This window comes from Chrysochloris asiatica, unplaced genomic scaffold, assembly GCF_000296735.1.
Source record: "Chrysochloris asiatica unplaced genomic scaffold, ChrAsi1.0 scaffold00124, whole genome shotgun sequence".
NCBI classification, from domain to species: domain Eukaryota; kingdom Metazoa; phylum Chordata; class Mammalia; order Afrosoricida; family Chrysochloridae; genus Chrysochloris; species Chrysochloris asiatica.
Genome location: NW_006408642.1, coordinates 4,107,774 through 4,122,365, shown reverse-complemented (window position 1 = coordinate 4,122,365; position 14,592 = coordinate 4,107,774). Strand labels below are relative to the sequence as shown.

The following is a 14,592-nucleotide window of genomic DNA, read 5'->3' as shown; positions in this document are numbered from 1 at the left end:
ATGTTCCATTGACACGCATTCACCTTGAGATGAGTAAGAGAAGAGGAAGGGCTGGCTGGTCTGAAGTTTAGAAAGATGTGTGAGCTTCTGAGCCCACGGGCACTGGCCTAGCCCTTGGGGGCTAGGGCTGAAACTGAAGTAGCCAGCTGGTCTAAAGTGCAGAGGCATGGGTAAACTTCCAAAGTTGCAGCTAGTATCCATTTGACCTAGCTTAGATGGCTAGTTGACTAGATGACAAGAACTAGTGACCAGAACTCGAACCAAGGAAGATAAAGTTGCCTGATACTGAGAACAAGTACAAATTGCTATAGTTTGACGAATTAGACTTTTGCCTATGAATGCAGTGACTCAAAATTCCAACCGAAATGGAAGGATTCTTCATATCAAGGAACAACCCTGTTTCCTCAGTGTACTGTATTGATAGGGATGTGAAATTTAGACACTAGCTATCAAAAATTGAGGGGGAGGGGGAGGATGACTACAAAAGCATGCAGTGGCTGGGTTATAAGCTTTCATGAGTGTGCTTTGTTGCAGAGTGAGGAGGGAAAAGAGACAGCAGAATGGATGAGAATACAACAGACATATCAAAAAGATGGTGACAACCTAAATACCCATCAACAGAAGAATGGCTAAACAAGCTTCAGTACATACACACAATGGAATACTACAAAATGTTGAAGAACAACAATGAATCTGAAACACCTCACAACCTGGTTGAACCTGATGGACATTATGCTGAATGAATCACAAAATGACAAACATTTATGAGATCAATGTTGTACATAGTTTTTTTGAAAAAGGTTTTCTTGATAAAAGAAACAATCTATGTTGGTCATGGGATGTAGGTAGTAAAAATTATTCACAGGCTAAAGGGTAAACACATGTTAACATGGGTTACAGGGCAGGCATATACAAGAGGGAGGGTAACAGAGGAAAGACGAAGGTAGCAATGCAGTAGATAAAGTGAATAGAGGTAAATGTTGTTAACTGTTGGTACAGAGGGCATGCAACCATGAATGAAGCTAAGTATATGATATGCTGAATGTAAAACTGATGATGTGCTCTGTAAACCTTAACTCAATTCACAATAAAAAGTTGAAAAAATAAAAAAGATATCCGTCCATTTAAAAGAAAAAAATTCTGATTTTATTTCAATCACAAAAAATTAACTGGAATAAACACAAATAAAGAAAATGAAAGTTGCTCATGAACTTAGCTTAATCTCACTTCACAAACACAAGGTAATCAATCATTTATCCTATCAGGGTACATCTTTTCACACAGTTTTTTTTTTTTTGCTTTTTTAAAAGATTTTATTGTGAACTGAGTGACAGTTTACATGGGATAACATCAGTTTTGCACTCAACCTATTGTATTTTGTTTCACTGTAATGATTACAATCCCCTCCATGCATCACCATTCATTCCCTCTGGGTTTTTTTTTTTTTTTTTTTTGATGTACACAAAAACACGCAGGAATATATAATCATTTAAACCAAAGGGCACATTCTACAAGCCTACCTCCTGGCCACCAGCATACAACCTTTCTCTTCCCATGAGTTTTGAGTCCTCAGCTGCTCTGTCTCTCCATGCCATCACCTCTACCTTCATCTCTGGTGTTGTGTGGCGCTGTGGGTTAATGCGCCAGACTGCAAAGCCATTTGCACTGCAAAGTCGGCAGTTCACGCTCACCAGCTACTCCTTGGAAACCTTATACAGGGTCGCTATGGGTCGGAACTAACTCGACGGCACTTCACAACAACAACATACATTAGTGGGAATAAATGTATAGAATTCCATAAATACTGAACAATTCCCACTAATGAATATTCAACAACACTGCTAAAAAGCATTTACTGAAAATCTAGTGGACACAAGTAGGAACTCATCTAAGGCACACACAAGAACTGCTGGGTCATGGGATGTATTCATCTTTACTGCACATTATTAAATGGTCATCTAAATAGTATGAGGTTCCTGATGTTCTGTAGTCTTATCAACACTTAGCTTTGCCTGGCTTTAGTTTTAGCTAATGTGAAGAATATGAAACAGTATTGTATTGTGGTTTTAATTTTCCTTTCCCCAATTGTCAATGAGGTTGAGAATCTTTTCATGTGCAGATATTTGTGTTTCCGCTTCTGTAATTTCTTAGCTTTTCTGATTATACAGTTGCTCTACAAATCAAAACTCTCTTGCACAACTATTCTAACGAAAGACTTCAGTGAAGATGGTTATCAGTAGTGAGCAGAAACTAGCAATTCCTCCTTTTCAAGAACATACTAAATTAACATGAAAAGCCATTGTCATATAGTCCAAGGTATTCCGTATGTCAGCAATCTTACGTATCCTGTACTTCAAAAGTATCAGAACACAAGTGGAAGACGCCTCATTTATGAAGTTTGACATCATGTGCATTATCAGGGCATATTTTTCTCAGATTAAACTAACAATGTAAAATCTGACCACACTTTCAAACTGACAAAGCCTTAAAAATGAAAAATAAATTAAAGGATATAATTCCAAGTTGACACAGCTGGAAAGCAGTAAACACCTTCACCACAAGTAGAAAGCTCACGACAAATTAAATGAGAGCCTAAGAGGCTATTAGAAGTAGAGGGAGAGAGTGGGCTGGGAATGTCCAGGGCTGCCGCTTTTCCCAAAATCTACCATGTAGAAGGTACTTGAATGTGTTTCCTATTTTGTACCCTGAGAATGACAACAGCAAAATACACAGGTCATTGTGAAAAGCAGTACAATACCTGTATCAGATTTCATCCTATTTTACTGATGAAGAAAGAAGGTCAAGGGAGGCCAGGTACTCTTATCAATGTCAGAGCTAATAAATGATTCCAATTCCCAAACTTCAAAGGGCCCTATGGCATGGATAATACTTCTCCAACATGGGCCTCTAAAAACTGTTCAAAGGAATTCACAGGAAGGAGATAGCTAGGTGCAATCATTACCAGAAAATCTAAGGTAAGTGCTCAGACCCTAAAAAGTATAATGTGTAGATGAGAGATTTCTTTAAATAATAACTTACTCATTTCTTTTATGGTAATAAACTCTCACTATTTACCTTCTCAAAGTTGTACCAGACTCATTGCTAGCATTCATGAAACCAACCTTGTTAATTAGTAAAACACTTATAACAAACTATTTCAGACAATTTTTCAGTAAACCAATTTGACCAGCTAAACACTAGCTGGCAGAATTCTAGTAGACAAATAATAGAAGGTTACCTACCTACTGCAGGTGCATCATACTCATCACCAAGCAGAATTTCTGGAGCAGAATATGCAAGAGATCCACAACTTGTAGTGAGCTTCTTCCCTGGCTGAAATTTGTTGCTGAAACCAAAGTCTGTCAACTTTACAAGACCTTGCTTTTCAAAGAAAACCACATTCTCTGGTTTTAAGTCTCTGTGAACTACATGGAGTTTATGGCAATAAGATATAGCATGAACTATCTGAGCAAAGTATTTTTTGGCCAAGTCTTCATTAAGACCCTCCTCATGTTTCATTATGTAATCAAACATGTCGCCTCCATCCCCAAGTTCTAAAATAAGATACAGTTTGGTCTGAGTGTCAATAACTTCGTAAAGGCGCACGATGTTAGGATGCTGCACTAGCTTCATGCATCTCACTTCCTGGAAAAGATGACCAGTGGCGAGAGTATCCAATTTTGTCTTGTCAATAACTTTCACTGCCACCTTTTCACCTGTAAAAACATGTCTGGCAAGTTTAACCACTGCAAAATGACCTCGACCCAAGGTTTTATCCAGATCGTATAATCCAGCAATCTTTCCATCATATCCTCGCTTGAATCCTGCCATGCTGGCCCAACAGAAAAAATATTTAGACTTTGTGAAATGGATCTTCTCATATAACAGTATGTGGTGAAAATACAGAATTCATTTTCAATGTCGCCATAGACATCTACAAAACATGAAGAGAAACAAAAATTACATTTCTGTAAATTTCCTTTTATAACAAACTTTAAAAATGGCTTCATTTTGTTTTAGGAGAAGCTTAAAAAGTAAATAAATTAAGACAAAATGTTTTTTATTTTGTTTTAGAAGCTGAGACTAATAAATTAAGCAAAATGAGTATTTATATAAGAACTTAGTTCTGTATTTAGGGTTTTTCATAAAGGTTGAGAATTTTAAACATCAAATTAAATTTTATAAAATCTAAATTTAGATCTGTAGAAAGCACTTTCTGATGTTAGAAATAAGACAATTGACAAGTTTTGATAAACTAGGTTTAAAAAGCAAAACATTTTCAAAAAGTAATTTCAATTACTGGCTTGCTTAATAAACAAGGCAAGAATGAACATTTGGAGAGAAACTTAACAACCTTTTCCAGTTATCCCAAGGCTAACACTATTTCCAGGGGTCCTGATGTGTGGTGCTAGAGGATAAGCAATGGACTGCTAACAGCAAGGTTGGCTCCTCACACCCACTGGACACAGCTCGGAAAACCAGTAGAGGATCACTACGAATCAGAACAACAACAGCACCATTCCTACGTTGTTGTTACATGCCATTTAGTCAGTTCTGACTCACAGGGACCCTGTATAGGGTTTCCAAGGAGCGGCTAGTGGGTTTGAAGTACCCAACTTTGCGGTTAGTAGTCCAGTGCTTATTGTACAGTGTCACACTCATTTCCTCTAAGTATACATATTTCTCGTCAGTGAAGCCGTCTCTAACTCTCCCAGCTGGATTTTACCTTCCCTTCTTTATCCCTCCAGTGTTCTCAGGGACACCTCCATTTTATAGGTATTTTATTCTATAGGTATGGGTTTGCCATCTCCATCCTGAGACTGGAAAGTTCTTGAGAACCTTTCATTCTAAGATTCTGTTTTGTTCTTCTATCCTCCACCAATGCGAAAATTTTAAATTCAGGTATTTTCTAAATTTTTACAAGGCAATTGTTTGCTCTTGTGTCACTGTGCCTATAAGAGTACCTCTCAATAGTAGCTGCTTAATAACTATTTGCTGACTGACTGGTAACTCACTCTTTCTACTCCTTTCTTTATCACTATTTTCTAATCCGCCAAAATAATCCACATATCTACTTATATTTTAAGAGTAAACTCAAGCATGCATTCTTAAAGACCAATCAAGTTTGGATATATTTGGAAAAACAAATCAATATACAAAAACCATACAAATTAAGACCATTTTTAAAATTTCACAGGCTGAACTCATACCATTATTTTTTCTGACCAAAATTAATAAAATGAGTAATACAGCAACCTCCCAAGATTAGCTCTAAGTCCTTGGTGAAATTATCTCTAAAGTTCCCACATAGCTTCACACTTTTCAATTACGTACATATTATTAAGACCAACACTTCCTTACTCTACACTTAGCTGGCTAACTTTACTTTCTACTAGGGAGGTTTTGGTGTTTTGGTTCTTAAACACTAACATTTAATTCCTTAAAATCTCAGTTTTACTTAAAAGAACTGAAGAAAAGCTAACATTTATTGAAAATCTACTATATATCTATATTTATAGAATGTACTAACTGGACTATTTCATTGGTTCGTTACATTCCTGAGAGATTGGCACTAGTCCCATTGTCCCGTTTTCAGAGCCAAGGAAAAAGACTCTGTTTTAGGTACAAGTAACATATTAAATGCTGCAGCTAGGATTAAAACCTAACTCTTACTTCAAAGTCTAAACTCTTCAAGGAAAATTACTCTGTTTTAGGTACAAGTAACATATTAAATGCTGCAGCTAGGATTAAAACCTAACTCTTAATTCAAAGTCTATACTCTTCATAAGGAGTCCTGGTGTAGTGCTGTAGGATAACCGCTGGACTATGCAGGTTCAAACCCACAAGCCACTTCTCTGAAACCCTATACATATGAGTCGGAACCATCTTGACTGCACTTTGAACAACTACTCTTCATAAACACTCTAACTTAAAGGATGCTACATTTAAGATAATATCTTAAGAGTTAAAATATCAACTATCATGAAAGCATAAAGTAATTCTCACATGCAAATGAAATGATCTGAGTCATGTACCTGGAGGCTACCTCAAAAAATATACATATCATAAACTTAAAAAGCCTATGCTAATAAATTTACTAATTTTTAAAATATTTTAGTAATTATAATAAATAGCAACAAGCATTCACTGAATGAGCATGACATGCCAGTCATTACCAAATGTTTTACATCATCCTCACTGAATCTTTATAACCGCCCTCGGACACAGAGCTTATTAGCCCCATTGTGAGACGCTGGGATATTAAGTAGCGTGGCCTCAACCACAAGGCCAAATTATAACAGCTGGAATTCAAACCCAGGGCTGTCTGACACCAGTCTGTGCTTTTAACTACTATGCTATAACCTTTCTGCAAACTGATTTCAGAACCAAAACAAAATTATCAATTATTTTTCTATTAAGATTTACAAATAAGAAGCCAATACGATTTACAGGTGGTGAGATAAAAGCAGACTTCTTCTACGCTTTATATTCGTCTTGTCATCTGAGCTAATAATGTCAGTGGTAAGATTAACGAGAAAATCCAAATGGAAAGAAAGACTCTGCCTTATTTGGTTAGCAATTACTCAAAAGAAAGTTTGTTGTTGTTGTTGTCAGGTGCCATTGAGTCGGAACCAACTCATAGCGACCCCATGCACAGCAGAATGAAACAATGTCTGATCCTGGGCCAACCTCACTACCGCTGCCACACTTGAGTCCATCAATGATGCCACCTAGCCAATCCATCTCGATACGGGTTTTCCTCTTTTTCTCTGACCTTCCTCCTTACCCAGCATGACATCCTTCTCCAGCGACTGTTTCCTCCGGACAATGTGTCCAAAGGAGGAGAGACAAAGCTTAGCCATCCTGGCCTCCAAGGAGCACTCTGGCTCCTTGAATAGCAGAAAACATTGTCAGAAAAGAAAGTTTAGTTCAGGTATATTTAATTTTCAAAACTAAAAATTGTAGGCTAACCCCACTGGGCAGAAAACGCTCTTAAATTTTTAGCTTCAATTAATTACCAGGGCAGTAATTATTCTTAAATTTCTTCTTAAGTCTGGACTGTTTCTGTTACATGAGCTTGCAGATGCAACCTGAGCTTTCAAAACAGACTTCCTTAGGTCACCCTCAAATTATATGAGGGGGAAAAATCCCATTATCTTTCAATTCCATTTTCTACAAACTTAGTGAAGGCCCCTCGCGTATAATCTTCGTTCTTTTCATGTATCACTTTAGTTTAGATATGTTCCTAGCAAGCAACATATGAATCAGATTTTTATAAACATATCAGAGTTGGGGCTTTTAATTAATACTATTTAATTACAAGAGTAATACATGAGAAAATCTTTTTCTCAGGGTCCTAGATCCCCAAAGAGAATCACTATTACCACCATTTCTCTTCCCAGAGCTATGCCAGCACAGAGGCACAATGAAAGCATTTTCTATCTACTAGGGAGCTCATGGGAAAGAACCTAATAGGGTCTCTTCATAACTACAAAGTACTCTGTAGTAAAATAACTAATCACTTGTACTATCAAAGAATTTACTTTTTGTACAGTATCCCTTTTAGTCTATGAAATAACAACTAAATTATATACCTAAGAATAGGACATTATGAGTAACAGAAAGTTGGTAGGGAAAACAATCCTTGTTATTAAACACCTTTCAAAAGGTTTGAACACTGTCTAGTCCTACAATCATGTGCATTATGGGCTGAGTATCTTGCAAAACCCAAACACCATTTTGAACATCTGTGCCAAATGCTAAGATGTGGCTTATGTACTGTAAGGGGGAATCTGTTGCAACTTCGAGACGTACCCGGCAAACTGCATAGTGAATAATTCTTGGTATCACTGTGTTTCCTTAGTTTCTTTCTCCTAAAAGAAAACAAACAAGACATTTTAGTTAGTTTAGTTCCATTTGTTTTTAATTTAAGTCATATATCCCAAAACTAGGTTTATAAAAAAATACAAAAATGGATCGAGCCATGGTTGGAATGTGGAAAAGGGGGAAATAATATTAAGATGCTTGGCTGGCTTTTGAATCTTGGTTTTCCTTGCATTATATAATAAAATAGACACTGGAGGGGGAGAGAAAGGAATAGCAAAAAAGCATCACCATAGAAAGCTTGTAAGTCCGTCTTCTGCCTATAACTGATTGGAATACCTAAAATGGGGCTATAACGTGCCCAGTGAAGGAGGCTTCCTGCGGAGCCTCTGCAATACATAAGACTATAGGTGGAAGCCTGAACCACATCCAGATCTCCAGAGATGGGGAATTCCCACTTGAAAGGACAAGAACACCAACCTGGAGTGGCTAGAAGAACAGAAGATACTTCTTGAAAGAAAGACCTACAGGAAAAATACAAAACAACATAGGCAGACTGACGGTTACTACAAGAACAAGCAACTTGCTCACCCAAGAAACATCAAGGCAAGTGGTTGGGTGCAAACCCCCTTCCAAGACTAAGAATCAACGGGAACACACGCTCTGATTGGTGACCACGCTCGACACCGATAAGTGAAGTGAGGGAAAAACAGCATGAAGCGGTGAATTAAGCCCTACAACGTTCAATAGACTTCTGTGAACCCGGGTGAAGACCTGGTTAGCCAGCAGCGTGGCAAGACCTGGGGACTCTTGGGCCCAGAGTCAGTGACATAGCCACAGAGGACTAGAGTGGAGAGTGAAGCATCCAGCTGATAAGAAGAGAGGGCTTATGCATAAGAACACCCACACTTGCAGATAATACCCACTTATCCTGGCTTCAGTGACTGGATGATCACAGCTCAACCAGAAGTAAAAAGAAGAGGAAAAAAAAAAAAAAAGTATTCTCATACAATTTGATGAACTTGACCTATACCTATGGAAGCAGTAGCTCAAAAGAGGGAACAAGTCCTTACAGCAAGAATCATCCCCACCCCCTCCACACACAGGGTAGACATGGATGGGCAACTTGGACATTGGCTACCCAAAATGGGGGGTGGGAGCCTACAAAGGCAAGAAGTGACTGGCTTACAAGCTTTCAAGAGGGAACCTAGACCCAGAGGGCCTGGAGAAAGGTAGAATCTCCAGTGAGTAGTATTCAATCTGACTAGGCGGAGCTGATGCAATGAAATGCAGATAGGTCTCTTGTGATACAATAGTGAATAATTGTTATCAGGACTGATTGTGAGGGTTGGAAATGTAAAGGTAGACGTTTTATAGCAAGGACGGGAGTGATTAACTTTTCAGTCTAGGAGCAGAGGTCCCTAGGACCATCAAGGAAGAAGAACAGAGAGCGGGACCCTACCCAGAGAAGCAGTGATGCCTGAAATGGAGCCAGAGATGATGACGTGGAGCGATGGAGCAGCTGGAGACTTTAGATCCAGAGAGGGAGAGCGACTGTGTGCTGAAGACCTGGGGGGTACGGGGGAAGGATTGCATGGAGGGGATTGTAACCATGGCAATGAGACGATAGAATGAATGTAAGACTGATATTCTCCCATGTAAACTATCACATAATTCACAATAAAACATTAAAAAAAAAAAATACAAAAATGGCACAAATCTGTTTTTAGTGGCCCAATCACCCCTATACAATATTTCTTCACTATAATTACAGCTGCTTGTGTATTACTTCTGGAACCAAAGGTACTTTTTGTTGTTGTTAAGTGCCACTCGTTGTCCTTAGAAATTGTTCAAACTTACAGGTATGCTGTATAGGGTTTTCAAGCAGCAACCAGTGGGTCTGAACCGCAGACCTTGCTGTACAAACCAACCCTGCAGTAGTAAAGTGCTTATCCTACAGTATCACACACTTGGTAAATAACAATTTCAGAGTGAATAGGTACATTCTGAAAACAGATTTCTCCAGGTGGACAGCTCATAAAGAGTGTTCTCATGACTGACTCAGGATAGAAGGAGGAAGACATAATACAAGGGTAAGTCAAAAAATATTGCTATAAAATCCTAAAAACCTTTATTAACCAAAACTACTAAAATGTTATTCATTCACAATATGAGCTCCTTTTAAGTCTATACACTTAAAGCAGTATATCCCTCTCTCTACCTCTCTCCTGTTCCCCTTCCAAAAGGATTCTGAACTCTTTGATTTACATGTCAAAATGCCAATTACACTTTGATAGACTCCAATCCTGTTCCTTTTCAATTTGAGTTTTGGAACCTTTTCAGAAATTTGAAGAGGCAAGAGCAAGGCTATAAGGTGGATGGGATAAGATTTTCTAATGAAATTCTCACAGTAGTTCTTTCTACCCTCAAAGAATGAACAAGTACACTGTCATGATTAAAAAAAAAAAAAAAAGCTCAGCACCATTTTCCTGGCCTTTTGGCCTTTTTTTCACCAATGCAATTTTCAATTTCCTTAAAACTTCTTCATAAGAAGTCCCTGTGATCAGTGGAGGTCCCTGGGACTATCAAGGAAGAAGAGCAAGTGCGGGACCCTACCCAGATAAACAGTGACGCCAGAGATGGAGGCAGAGATGATGACACAGAGAGATGGAGCAGTTGGGACTCTAGACCCAGAGAGGGAGAGGGGCTGTGTGCTGACAACCGGGGGGCAGACTTGTGGGGTATACTCTTTTGTTGGTTGATGATACATGAGGAGAATGTAACCATGGCAATGAAATGATATAAGATAGGATGAATGTAAAGCTAATGTTCTCCCAGGTAAACTATCACATAATTCACAATAAAACATTAAAAAAAAAAAAGGCCCTGTGATCATCCTGTGTCCTTAGAGGAAGTCTATGAAGAAAATCTGTTTGGAATTTCAAAAATAATTGCCATTACCTTCTGAGCTGATCTCTCTGCTTTACACATAACTGGCCCAGCAGAACCCTTCAGAAACCAATTTTAATTCAACCTTGTTCTCTGGATCATATTGGTGAATCCAAGACTTGTCCCCAGTTACAATTAGTTCCAGAACAATCATCTTCACTAGCTTCAATCTTGCTTAAATCTTGCTTAAAAGGCTGATAGAAAAATCCACTTTTTGAGCTAGCTGATCTTTGTATACTTTGTATACTTTTGGCACACATCGAGCCAAAAGCTTGCTGAAGTCAAGATGTTCACTGAAAATTGAAAATTCGGAACCTTTTGAAAGCCCAACTTCAGTAGTTATCACCCTAATGATAATTCTATGGTCGTCTTCCACCAGCTTCTGGACTTCAGCCACAGTTTCTTCATTTATCATGGCTGACAGGCTTCCCTCTCTTGGTTCACCTTTGAGGTTTTCCTCACTTTCCTTAAAACACTTGATCCATCTAAAAACTTGTTTTACGTGGGGAGGCATTGTTGCAAAGTTTCAATGATTTGGGAAGATACCTACTTGAGTTTTGTTAAAAATTTAATATCAGCCCAGATCTTAAAATATTTTTTTTTGAAGGCACCCTAACAAAAGTAAGATACATGTATTACTGAGAGAATTTATCTGCTGTCATCCAGTGATCACAAAGACATATTTAAACACATTTTGTTCATAATAAGCCCATGGATGTAAGAAATAGCATGCTAGTACCAAAACTTTTTGACTTACTCTTGTAATAACAAAGGGTGTGCTTACCATTTTCTAAGTCTCCTGGTTAAGAATACTTCACTAATTCCTCCCTACGAGCTTGCAACGCAGACACGGGACGCTACTTGCCCAGTGGGCAGGAGTGCTGAGGCTCTAATCCCACTCAGTTTGGCACTGAACCAGAATAGACTCAACAACAGTGAACCTGAGCTTGATAACCTCGTTGCTTTTTGGTACAGAGCCTTCCGGATTCCTTCCTATGCATAATGGATAGATACCTAGATACAATATTTTTCTAGTAAAATGGGAAAATATACACACAATTCTTTTCTAAAGATTTCTCCCAAAAAAAAAACTAATTAATTCAAGGGAGCTTCAAAAAGTTGGGGAAACATTCCATTATCTTTTCCATGAATTTTTTGAAGCTCTCTCATACACATAGACTTTAGAAATTTTGAAAAGTGCAGAAAAACTTAAAAGAAAATAAAGAGCATGTGTAAGCTTATCCAGAATGGCATCTCTGCAGGCTCTTGATGTTCTTTACAAAGCCATGAATGATACTGCACATGAAGTCTGATAGCTTCTTTTTCTTCTGCTTTCTATATTATGAACCTTTTCTATGCATTAAAATGTCATTCTATAACAATATTTTCAACGACTTCAAGGCTCAGATAATACTTTTTCAAATAGCAAACCCACTAAAATAAAGCATTCTAAAGTAGCCTACTGATTTTGTATATTTTCATACATGCAGACAACTAGGCTGGACCTAAATGACACAGGTCAGGTAGCTAAGAGCACTTATAATATGGAATTTCTATGTTTGAAAAACAAGTACTAGTAAGTGTTGCAAGACTATACCGATGTTCTCCTAACTCAAAAGAGCAAAAGCAACTGAAGCATGCGGGTGTGGCTGGAGAAGAGGAAGGAAGTGTGGGTGGCCCAACACACATTTTGCAAGCTGCTGAAAACAGCTGTAGAGCCAGTCTCTCTCAAATCTACTGTCAGTTTGGAATGTACTGTTACTCTTGTCAAAACTCACTTTTAGTTTCTCACTGACATCATCAGCAGTGCAGCCTGAGCTGAAGATCAAACAAATGTCTCCAACTCACACCCCTCCTGAGGAGACGCAAAGACCAAACAGCATGCTGAAGAACGATGTTTCTGCACTGACACCCTATGGACCAAATCCATGCCACAGGAAAGTAGAGGAACTAAACAAACACGACAAACTCAACTACTTTCACAGCATCTCTAGATTTTATCTGGATTAGTATAAATTTTCCTCTAATTCAGGCCACCAACCAATATTCAAATAAACAAAAATTTTCCCCAAGAATGAAATGGATGTTTTGAAATATCTGCCCATACTATTCTTACTAATGCTGCAACTAGAAGTTGAGTTGTTGCAAAGTTGTGATAAAACTGCATGTCTGCTTCTTACAAATGGAAATTATCTAGTACCATTTATAAATACCAAGAAATGAAAGCTTTCATTCTTATTCATGGGAAGTATCAAGCTACAAAGAGTGTCTACAGAAAAGCCAACTTACAATCTCTCAGTGAACACTCCCACCCGAATCTTACTCCTAAAACTGTAAAGATAACTATCAACAAAAAACAGTTATCAGCTGAAAAGAAGATGGCCAAGTAAATCCTCAAGGAGTACAGTAACCTCCGGAGAAGACAAGCACAACCCTCCCACTGCTATTCTCTTTTTCTAAAGACAACAACAGTCCACATTTCTGGAACAGCAGTGCTCCTCATGGGAGATATTAACATAAGCTAAAAATAAAGATAAAGAGACCATAAGCAGGTCCACAGATCCAAGGTTACAAAAGAATCCACAATGTTTTACTGGACTGGTTGAATATCATTCTGTGGTTATCATGCAGGAACGGTCTACAGTCACTGGAAGGAATCAAAACAGGAACTACCAATTATAAGAGTTAACTCAATTACTTATTATAAGAAATGTTCAAACAAGCAAACTCTGAAATCTCTGAAAATGCATATTTTAAAGGAAGACAACTACCAACTAATATGCAGCCTAAAAGTTTTCTTCCTAGAGGTGGATTTCAGTGGACAAGGAATTCCAGGTTGAGAAATCTGCTCCAGACTCTCCAGGTTGACAATGCAGATGAGTCCCCTGAAGAGCTGGTTTCTTCGGCAATTTTATTCCCTCTAAGTAAATCAAGCTACAATACCAAGAAATCTGAATGTGTTCAGAAGATGGAGAAATAATTAGCTGATGTAGAGTAGTTATAGTATTAGAAGAGAGATAGGAGTTAACATCTAGGGCCCAAGAGTTGGACCAGCCATGCAGCTAATAAGCTTAAATTCCTAAAAAGAACCAGTTTCTCGTTAAAAGTGATGAAAAATTCTCAGCATATCACCATTTCTGCCTAAGGGTGAGATTTAAAATTGAGTATGGTGACACTGCTGGCATGAAGTGCTCATATAATAAATAATAACTTAAAACAAAAGCTAGTGTGTAGAAATTTCTCCAAAATAAATAAAGCCAAGCCACAACTAAGCACTCTTGCCAGGAAGCCAGAATTGAAGTAGGAAGTTTGGTAAAATTTTACAATTTAACCTAAATCTCCTCTCTTCCAAAGCTTTTATAAGGATGGTCAAAATTTATTATAATCCTCTGCCACCTTCCTTTATCCCTGACGATCCTGTAAAGAAGATGGTCATTAAAAATAGTCAAAATGGAATATGGAAGAGAAAAAAATTAACCCATCCACAAAGAAAATACTGGCCCCTAACATTATGTGACAGGCAAACTACTTTTCAGAAAAACAAACTGGCAATGTGTATACCAAGAACTTCAAAATAATTATCATTCTTAATAATCTCACTACTAAATTTGTATCTTAAAAATAAAGATGCAGAGAACAAACACGATGGCGGATCATGTGGCTATGTAGCAAAGGAGCTCCGCCAACAACAACACAGAATACCCAACCAAGCAGGCTCAGGGGCTGGTCCCAGAACTCTGAGCCACATATAAAGGAATATTTAGAAGGTTGGAAGGCTCACAGCTGGGGGAATTTGTGGCAGAAGCAAGAAATCTATTG

At 38.1% G+C, this 14,592-nt stretch overlaps 1 protein-coding gene across 1 annotated transcript in view; it reads right to left on the bottom strand.

The window, feature by feature from the left end:
- SNRK (SNF related kinase) overlaps positions 1–14,592 on the bottom strand; it is a 93,917-nt gene that overhangs the window by 63,339 nt on the left and 15,986 nt on the right. Inside the window, exon 2 of the mRNA XM_006868774.1 lies at positions 3,243–3,934. Coding sequence (XP_006868836.1) covers positions 3,243–3,831 — 589 coding nt within the window. The 5' untranslated portion in view covers positions 3,832–3,934. The remainder of the gene's footprint in view (positions 1–3,242; positions 3,935–14,592) is intronic.